Raw genomic sequence first — 10,474 nt, forward strand, 5'->3', positions numbered from 1 at the left:
ACACTGCATTTGTAGACTCCTACAGATTAGCAGAGGTGTTTTAATTTAAATCTTGCTTTTTGTGTTGTTAAGGTATTAAAGAAGAACATTAAACAAAGTTGTTACTTTTACTGTGTTTACACGAACATTTTCTCTTAATTTGCTGCTGTATTTTGCTGCTGCAGAGTAAAGGAATTTGGAATTAGTCCTTCGGACATTCCCTTCTCACAGGGTAGTGGCAGTCGCTCTGATCTCTCTCCTTCCTATGAGTATGACGACTTTTCTCCTTCAATCTCCAGGTCTACTTCATTCTATACATGGAATCTTTATTTTTAAGTTTTCGTTTTGGCTATGTAATTTTACAGACCAACTTTTCATTAGTCCCCTTGCCTTGAGTCGCATATACTTCGCATATACTTTTCATTTTTATTTTGTTTGGCAGGTGATGGTTCTGCATGATCTGCAATCATCTTCCCAGTATTCTGTTCATTCTCCTTAAACATCCACCCTTTTTACCCAGGCTTGCTATTTTCCTTCATACGTTTAAAAAAATAATAATAAAATGGTGATGTCACCTTTGCATATTTAATGGACCAAAGCTAAAAATGTCTTTTTATAGAATAATTAATATATTTTTGAGGTAATTCTAATCAGAGGATATATTCGTTCTCTGGGATACTTGGTTGCAAATTGTTTTCTTCAGAAGTTTGGTGGATTTACTTATAACAGCTTGTGAATGCTGAAGGATTAATTTCTTTAAAGCACATTTATATGCACAGAAAAAGAAATATGTCAGGCTTTGAGTGTTGAATGATCATTTCTATCATTTATTATTTATTGTTAAGGACTTGGTGTTGAGAGTTTGAAGATTTATGCCCTCTTAGCATTTTGATGAAGAGTAATATTTCAGTGAAAAAATGACTTTTGATGAAAGAGGGACTTTAATCTACATGTAACTGAAACTGAATGATCTTTTTTTTAAACTTTTTTCGTGGTAATGCATTTATGGCACATTAAATTTGTGAAGGTGACATCGTCATCCGTATTAAATGAATTAAGTTGCATATAAACCTATAGAGCTTTATTTTTAGTGGTGATGTCTACTTTGCATATTAAGTTAGTAATTTGAAAATGAAATATTTTCTGATTGTAGGGTGAAAGAGCTAACCATTGATCCAAGTGCTGCAGGGGATATGCGTCCCATTATACACCATACTCCAAGCCAGATTGATGACTTGGACACACAATGGGGTGTAGGGAGCTCTCCTCAGAGAGATGATCTTAAACTGCTCTGTGAACAAAACGTAAGTGGTTTATAGCATGACGTGTAAAGAGAAGATCATAAATACAATCCAAATACAAATCCAGAGTAATATGTATTTGTAGCCTGTTAGCAATTGAGTAACTATAGCATACCTCTTCATCTTCTCACTTTATAGTTCATTCCCATACAGAATTTAAAAAGAAAAGTTTTCTGTAAGGCTGAGTGAAGGGAAAATGCTTTACTTTTCTTTACCTTCCTTGATTGTTAGAACTTTGAATGTCTTAGCAGTGCCTGCTCTAGGTTCTGACAGTTATTTATTAGTGTGTGTTTTTTCCAGTATAGCTCCATCTCATATTTGGCAGTTAACTGTATCCTGGGAAACGAATCCATTTTATTTAAAACACTTGTGGTTTTAAGCATTATTTTTCAGGCACACGGCACCCATTTTAAGTTAGTATATATTTCTTTGCATGTAGGAATCATCATTCCTGTTCTAAAGAACTTGATTTTCATGATGAGAAACCCCACTGTCCTGTCAGTGGGAAAGCTGTACCATGGTCCCAAAATGTTTTCTTGGGCTGAGTGAGCAGGGAGCTGTCTTCTGAAGGACGTTTTTCCCTCACTGCTGATTTTCAGCTCTTGTCTGGGTTCCTTAAATGTTCAACAGAGATTAAGACTCAATCTGTTAAAATACTGCTGAATGATAGAAAAGTCAGTGTTTCTCAGACACTTGGTCTGCAATTTTTGGCATATTTCTCTCATTTTATTAACTGTCTCTAGAATGTGCTCAGTGATTTCTGAAATCTACCAGTGAGCTGACAAATATTGTTTCATATCATACTTTTTCATTGTTCACGTGGAATTCAGTTAAGCTTTGTAACATATTTATATAAAGACTTCAAAGTCATGGCATAAGAAACGATACCATCTTGCTAAAAATTAATTGCAACCTATCTAGTGCTTCGATTGCTAACTACTATTGTCTGCAGAAGTCCTGTCTGCCCTAGTCTATAAATCTGCATTCTTCTAGTATTAACTGCTACATACTATATAAATTTTTTTCTTTATGTTTATTTCCTTTTTTCTCCTAAGAATGAACTTAATCCCAGTTACCTGAAATGTATTGAATTTGTTCCCTTTCCTTCTCCTTCTCCTTCTCCTTCTCCTTCTCCTTCTCCTTCTCCTTCTCCTTCTCCTTCTCCTTCTCCTTCTCCTTCTCCTTCTCCTTCTCCTTCTCCTTCTCCTTCTCCTTCTCCTTCTCCTTCTCCTTCTCCTTCTCCTTCTCCTTCTCCTTCTCCTTCTCCTTCTCCTTCTCCTTCTCCTTCTCCTTCTCCTTCTCCTTCTCCTTCTCCTTCTCCTTCTCCTTCTCCTTCTCCTTCTCCTTCTCCTTCTCCTTCTCCTTCTCCTTCTCCTTCTCCTTCTCCTTCTCCTTCTCCTTCTCCTTCTCCTTCTCCTTCTCCTTCTCCTTCTCCTTCTCCTTCTCCTTCTCCTTCTCCTTCTCCTTCTCCTTCTCCTTCTCCTCCTCCTCCTCCTCCTCCTCCTCCTCCTCCTCCTCCTCCTCCTCCTCCTCCTCCTCCTCCTCCTCCTCCTTCTCCTTCTCCTTCTCCTTCTCCTTCTCCTTCTCCTTCTCCTTCTCCTTCTCCTTCTCCTTCTCCTTCTCCTTCTCCTTCTCCTTCTCCAATTATTATTTGTCTATTGTTGTATCCACAGCAAAGGCCTTGATAGAAAATGTGGTTTTTATTAGGTATTGAAACCTAATGAATTGAAACTATATATTACCATTTTCCCCACTATTTTAACTTGTTTCTCTAAAGAGTTTTCCAGTATTCACAAGGATGAGTGACTGGAAATGTTTAATGAGTCTAAATTAAATTCAAATCAGTTGACATTTTGTTTTTTATTACCTTCTCCCCTCATTTTTGGAGAATTTCTTGTCAAAAGTGTAAACTTCTATCTTTGACAAGCTCTGCTTTTTGCATATTTCTTTTCATTCTGCATGATGTGATAGAACACATTCAGTATATTTTCTGTAGCCACATTTCTTTCCAGGCTAACAATTTTGATTGTTTTTAGGAAGAGGAGGTTTCTCCACAGCTGTTTACTTTCCATGAAGCTGTGTCACAAATGGTGGAAATGGAAGAGCAAGTAGTAGAAGACCACAGGACTGTCTTCCAGGTAAAGCACAGAGCTCTGTTTCATTTTATTGTAATCTAAGAATTTGGGTTTTACTAGTCAAAGAGCATATCCCATACATAATGCGAGATATAATCTAATCTAGTCATTACTCTGCAGCCAGGAACTTGTAATTTTTTTATTACATGAAGCCCATTGTAGTGAGCAGGTAGGACGGTCTACTTAGGAATGTGTCTGAGAAGCAAAATGTTAATACATTTCTGGGATGACAGAAACATACACTTCTCTTTCATTCCAGGAAATGTATTAAAATTTGCTTCCCAAACACATTCCTAAGTAGACTATATAACACTGTTTTTTCAACATAGCTGCCACCATTAGCTACACATTTTTGCCAGCAATGAGCAAGAGCCTGCATGTTGCGCTTGTCTGCATTTGGCATCTGCATGCCTGCCTAGAACATGGCTTTGCAACATTGCTGTCACCAGTGTTCATCTCCAGCAACATTCAGCAAGCATCAGTGAATACCAGTGAGTGCCATTTTTTCCATATTCAGGGGAATTCAGCACAGAATCACAGAATTGTAGGGGTTGGAAGGGACCTCTAGAGATCATCAAGTCCAACCCCCCTGCCAAAGCAGGCTCCCTACACCACGTTGCACAGGTAGGTGTCCAGGTGGGTCTTGAATATCTCCAGAGAAGGAGACTCTACCACCTCCCTGGGCAGCCTGTTCCAGTGTTCAAGCAGCACACACTTATGCTTTATCCACACTTCAGTCCTGCCCATGGTAGCAGGGGCTGGAATTGGATGATTCTTAAGGTCTCCTCCAATGTAAGACATTTTATGATGCTCTGATGATGTCATTCTGCCAGACTGCCCCTCATGCTGCCATGAGTTCATCCTTAACTGTCATGCCACTGACTCTGTCATACCATCCATCTCTGACATCATGGGCCAACATAATGAAATAGTAGGTGTTACTTTTGGAGCAGCCCTCATAGAACACTCCCTCCAAGCATCCTTCTGTTCGTATTTCCCTCAAAGATACTGAGATCCAGAAGAGACCAGTATTTTTATAACTGCTTGTTTGCTTCCTGTTTATAAATACATAAACAATTTCACTTGCAAATAGTCAGTCTTTGGAAGGAATACTCCAGTGCAGTGATCATAAATCCTTTTTCAGTCTAAAAAATGAATAGTAAGTATGAGTTGCTGTTTTTCATCAAGAAATGCAAGTTTCTTCTGTTCTTAACCTAAGAATCTTAATGCAGGCTGTACGTTCGGTATGTCTGTTGCAGGAGAATAGCAGGACAATAAACCTGTAGGAAACACACACCTCCTCAATGCAGGCATCAGACTTAATGGAATACTGATGTGTGTGCATGTAATACATTAGGACGGTAAATAACATATTTCATATATTTAGTTTTGAAATGCTAGCCCTGAAGTAGAACGTGCAGAAGTGTGAAAGTTGTAATCCATATACCACAGTTGTACCCTAATGCTTGAAACTTGCTTTGTCCTAGTGCTTGGGGAGACAAGATGCTTTAATTTAAGATGTTACTGCCTCTGTGTGTCCATCTGGCCTTCTGTTGGAGATTACTTCTAATCACAGCAGTCTCTAGAAGGAAATGTGTTCAAGCCTTAGCTGTCATGTTTACAGCCTCGCTTGATAGTTTATGGCATGGGTGGAAGTGTACTGCACCAATATGAAATCTCTGGGTTGTACCAAGAAGAGGTCTTCTGTTATCAGCTGTCTCTGGGAAGCTGATGATTCTGGGATACAAAATATCCTGATTTAAAAAAAAAAACAAACAACAACACAAAAGAACAGTACTCAATAGAATGAACTGTGCTCTAGATGTGTCAGTTGTTCTTAGATTCTTGGATATATATATACACTTACATTAGGTGAAATGAATCCTATCCCAGCATGAGTTCCATTTGTCCTTAAAACATACATGGTGTTTAGGCTATGCTTTTGATATTACTTTGGTTCCTGTGCACAGAGGGAAATACTTAATTTTAGTATTTCAGTCCCAGCATACCTAGAACTGTCAGTTGCTTTTTCTCTTTAAATCAAAGCATTTTTAATGAGATAAGTTTGCATGGTTCTGTAAGCCTCAAGCTCCTGGTTTCAGTCTTTGCTTCAAGACTTTTTAAGCTACTTTTTTATTGGAATGCAAAGGCAAATTACATTTTCAGTACTCACATCTGTGTGAGGAGTTACGATATGCAACGTAGAGTTTGAAATAGCTCTTCTCTTTTTCAGCTTCAGTTGAATTTGGTTTTGAGTATGGATATAATTGTCTTGGCTCCTTGACTGTAGCAGTGAAAGTCCTGGAGGGACTAGTGAAATGACATTGGCAAGCTAGTAACAGCAGGCAATAGGAAACTATTTACTTTTTTACCTCAGTCTTCTCTGATTAACTGCTCGTCATGCAGCCCTCAAATGTTTGGTTTGGTAGGAGGGGACTGGGGAAGCAGCATCCCTCCACTGTAAGTGTAGATCAAGTTTGTGACCACCCGAGGAACCTGAATATCCCCAAGTCTATGAATGCATCCCAGAGTCCTGAGTGAATTAGCTGATGTAGTCACCAAGCCACTCCTGATGATTTTTGAAAAGTTGTGGCAATTAGGTGAAGTCCCTGGTGACCAGAAAAAAGGCAACATAACACCCATTTTTAAGAAGGCTAAAAAGGATGACCCCAGGAACTACCGACCTGTCAGTCTCACCTCTGTGCATGATGGAGTAGACCCTTCTGGAAGCTATGCTAAGGCACATGTCAGGCAGGGAGGTGATACAGGAGAACTAGCATGGCCTCACCAAGGGCATGTCCTGCTTGACCAACCTAGTGACTGTCTATGATGATATCATTGCATCAGTGGACAAGGGACAAACCACTGATGTCATCTATCTGAACTTCAACGTGGTATCCCACAACATCCTCTTCTCGTAAATTGGAAGGATATGAATTTGAGGGTGGACTGTTCAGTGGATCAGAAACTGTCTGCAGGATTGAGTAAATAGCTCCATGTTTGGATGGAGGTCAGTAACAAGTGGTGTCCCCCAGGGGTCAGTTCTGGGTCTGATACTCTTTAATATCTTCATTAATGACATTGATAGTGGGTCTGACTGCACCCTCAGCAAGTTTGCTGATGACACCAGGCTGTGGGGTGCAGTCAACATACCAGGGGGATGGGGTGCCATCCAGAGAGACCTAGACAGGCTTGAGCAGTGGCCCTGGTGAACATTATGAGGCTCAACAAAGCCACGTGCAAGGTCTTGCACCTGGATTGAGGCAACCCTCACTACTAATACTAGCTGGGGGTGGAATGATTGAGTGCAGCCCTGCCTGTAAAGACCTTGGGGTACCAGTAGATGGCAAGCTGTACAGGAGCCAGCAATGTGCCCTTACAGCTCAGAAAGCCAACCTTATCCTGGGCTGCGTCAAAAGAAGTGTGGCCAGCAGGTTGAGGGAGGTGATCCTACCCCTCTACTCTGCGCCTGTGGGGCCTCACCTGGAGTACTGTGTCCAGATGTGGAGTCCTCAGGTTGGGAGAGACATGGACCTGTTGGAGTGCATCCAGAGGAGGGCCACAAAAATGATCCAACGGATGGAGCACCTCTCCTATGAGGAGAGAATGAGAAAGCTGGGGTTGTTCAGGCAGGAGAAGAGAAGGCTCTGAGCTGGCCTGATAGCAGCCTTTCGGTATCTAAAAGGGAGCTACAGGAAAGGAGAGGGCAGACTCTTTAGAGGAGTCTGTGGTGATGGAACAAGGGAAGATAGTTTCAAGCTTAAAAAGGGTAAATTTAGGTTGGATATCAGGAAAAAAATCTGTACATTGAAGGTGGTAAGTGACTGGAATAGGTTGTCCAGAAATGTAGTGGATGCCCTGTCCCTGGAGGTTTTCCAGGTGTGGCTGGATTGGACCCTGTGCAACTTGATCTAGCTGCGGATGGCCCTGTTCACTGCAGGGGAGTTGGACTAGACGGCCTTGAGATGACCTTTAACAGTCTTTTCCATTTCTAAGAATTCTGTGATTCTAACAATGCTGTCACTATAGACAGTGGCAAATAGCCCATAGTTAAAACTAAAGCGTTGATGATAATGGCCATTGGAGCACATACATGGTTTTTCTGAACTGAAAATACGGATTCTTTTTAAAACTGAAATCTTTCAAAGTGAGATAATTAAGCACTTGGAAATACAGTCATCTCGAGTATGGGTAGTAAGTAGTCTCTTTGTCTTACAATCTGTACACTTGGTAATTTTTTTTGTTTGTTTTGTTATCTTTTCTAATAACTATTACCTAGGAATCTATTAGATGGCTGGAAGATGAGAAATCACTTCTTGAGATGACAGAAGAGGTAGACTATGATGTGGATTCTTATGCTACCCAACTTGAAGCAATTCTGGATCAAAAGATTGAAATTCTGACTGAACTTAGAGGTAGAATGCTTTTAATCACTTTCGCGTTTATTAGCTATGTGTAGTGTGGGCTTTTATTTTGAGATATTTTTCCTCTTACACTGTCATGTAGTCTAGAAGAAATGATTGCTTTGCTGCTTAGGAAAAAGTTCACATCTATATTCCATTCATTCTAGTTTGAAAGACAAGTCTCTGCTGTGCCTCCAGGAAGTATGAACTTGTTTCTGCAACTTCCATTTCCTTTTCCTTTATTCCAAAATGCTAAAGGGAAGAAAAAGAAAATGCAAATGAAATGTTAAAAAAAAATAAATAGTTTCAGGTTCTGTGTTGGGCAGAGACACATTGGTACTCGTTCTTTCTTTTTCATTATAGATAAAGTGAAATCTTTCCGAGCAGCTCTCCAAGAGGAGGAACAGGCCAGTAAACAGATCAACCCAAAAAGACCACGTGCCGTTTGAAAGGGGCCTTTGCTGCTAAAGGAATCCATGAACCCGTACTGCTGTAGCACACATTTGTTACGAAACCCAGTGGCCCTAAGAACTCAACTACTTGAAAGTATAAAAACATTAGAAATGTCTGTGGAAATGTCCTGTTTCTTATTCGCCTGAGTGACATTTTCGATTTTGTGTGAAATGCTCCTATGATGTCTACAAAATGCTTCTAGACCAGACAGCACAACCATGCAGGGTTTAGATCTGTGAAGCACTTTGTTTAAAATATTTCATTTATTCAAATTGTGAATTTTATGTTTTGAAATACTTGCCATGTTTTTAATAATGAAGTAAAACTGTGGCTGTTAAAGAATCACAGTATTTCCATGTGTTCAGTTTTGTTACAGAGATCAGCTGTGCAGTTTTAATTGTGTTTGCTTGCATGCTCACCTCACTAGTGGTTGTACGTAACTTCTCTTCTACAGACAGCTGTGCTTACCACTTCCTGTTCTGTGCCTTGATGAAGGCTACTTAACCCTGAATATCCTCCTTCTGAAGCACAGCCTTAAGCAACATTCCTAATTTTGTCAGTATAAATTACTTTTAGCGTATGTACATTTTTAATGTCTTTTGAAACTTTTTTTTTGGTGAGTAGTTCATTCATTTCACAGAATGTGCCATATCATTTGAACAGGAACTGCAAGAGCTGTTAGAGTGGACAAACAGCTGGACATTCCATCCTCCTTGTAAAAATATGGATTCTAGATTTATTTGAAGATCATAAAGAATGGTTATATAACACTTTTCTCAGTTTAAAAAAAAAAAAAAAAGAGAAAAAAAAACCGAAACAATAAACTAGTTGATGTATAATAAAGGGTAATGTCTAAGTACTGAGGAGAGTTGTATCTTAGGATAATGCAGATATGCAGCATGTGGTATGGTGTGATAATGCTGTCAGAATAAAGGTACAATCTGACCTCTGTGTATGGCTAGGATAACTGTCAAAGTTTGGGGATCTAGCTAAATAAATACTTTTTGGGGATCTAGCTAAATATACTGGCCTTTCACATACTGTTAAATTGGCTTTTGATGCATGACAGACTTACATGTACATTAACTGTAGTTTGCAGGTAGTTTGAGTAGCTCTGTTGCTTTAAAAATAATAGCTAATACCTATTTTTCCCTTTGCAGTGCCAGCAGCTGAAAAGTGGTGTGAAATTGCATCATTTAAGGATTTGCACAATACCTCTACCTAGTGTTAGCAGGAATTCCTCGAGTAACTAAATTCTGACAAATGGCGCCATGTATATCAGCACTTCTTAGTTGGTGGCACTCAAGTTACTTTTGTGTATCCAAAAGAGACTGACCTCTCATGTAAGAACTTCTCATCAGTGGAAGAGTTGTAGATCTCTCTAGGAGTTCTCCCTGTTTCCTGGAGTTTCGGTCAGCAGACTGGGAACTGCTGAAACATTACTCTTGGAATACAAGCCTGTTTGCTTGTTGTAAGGCCTAGAGGGTAATAAAGGGAACGCAATGAAAAGAGAGTTAAATGAGCCAGGAATTCTTGTAGTGTTTAATGTTTGTATCTCCCATAGGATGGTAGGCTATGGGAATCTCCTGTCGCATCATGGTTAAAAGAATCAAAAAAATTCCTCCTGTGTGTTAACATGAAAACTGAAAAAAAAAAAAAAAAATTAAAAAAAAATGTAGATTTTACATAATGTGTTTAATAAATTAAGCTATTAAATGAACTACGAATGAGAATTCTATCAAAGTTCTGTTCTGTTTTGGGGAGGGTGGCACTTGCTAACCATGTGGATTGATGCACTTTTGAAAAGGCCCCTGATTTTGAATGGATTTTAAGTTCTAGGAAGTAACGTTCTGTGCAAATTTGTAACATAGGAAGAAGGGCCCGGAGCAGTGTCACAACTTTCATCTTGCAGGAGGCCTCAAAGACGTATCACACGTGTTTTGAGAATTTAGTCAAGCATGTCATTCACCGCAGTTAAAAGAACAGTGGAAAAAAATAAGGCGGGTAGCTTTTGTTAACGGGTGGCAGTACAGATTATTGCGGGTATGTCCAACCTGTGGCCCAGCCCCTCCGCAGTGCTACTGTGGCAGCAGCTCTGCCCTGCCAAGCAGCGCCATCTCCCACAACAACCAAAGAGTGGTGTGCAGTCAGCAACGTCTGGGCTGAAACCAGGGCTTGGGGTATAGTGCAATGCTAACTAAAG

The 10,474-nt window shown here is 39.8% G+C and overlaps 1 protein-coding gene across 4 annotated transcripts in view; it reads left to right on the forward strand.

Moving 5' to 3' along the window:
• KIF2A (kinesin family member 2A) overlaps window positions 1-10,002 on the forward strand; it is a 53,029-nt gene extending 43,027 nt beyond the window's left edge. For 2 of the 4 annotated variants that reach the window (XM_072359853.1, XM_072359851.1), the window contains exons 17-21: window positions 165-278; window positions 1,133-1,283; window positions 3,317-3,418; window positions 7,695-7,830; window positions 8,182-10,002. In XM_072359853.1, the coding sequence (XP_072215954.1) occupies window positions 165-278; window positions 1,133-1,283; window positions 3,317-3,418; window positions 7,695-7,830; window positions 8,182-8,267 (589 nt within the window). In that variant the 3' untranslated portion in view covers window positions 8,268-10,002. The remainder of the gene's footprint in view (window positions 1-164; window positions 279-1,132; window positions 1,284-3,316; window positions 3,419-7,694; window positions 7,831-8,181) is intronic. The other 2 variants (XM_072359852.1, XM_072359855.1) reach the window with 1 other exon arrangement.
• The last annotated feature ends 472 nt before the right edge of the window (window positions 10,003-10,474 follow it).

The sequence above is a fragment of the Excalfactoria chinensis genome, chromosome Z (genome assembly GCF_039878825.1).
Source record: "Excalfactoria chinensis isolate bCotChi1 chromosome Z, bCotChi1.hap2, whole genome shotgun sequence".
Taxonomy (NCBI): domain Eukaryota; kingdom Metazoa; phylum Chordata; class Aves; order Galliformes; family Phasianidae; genus Excalfactoria; species Excalfactoria chinensis.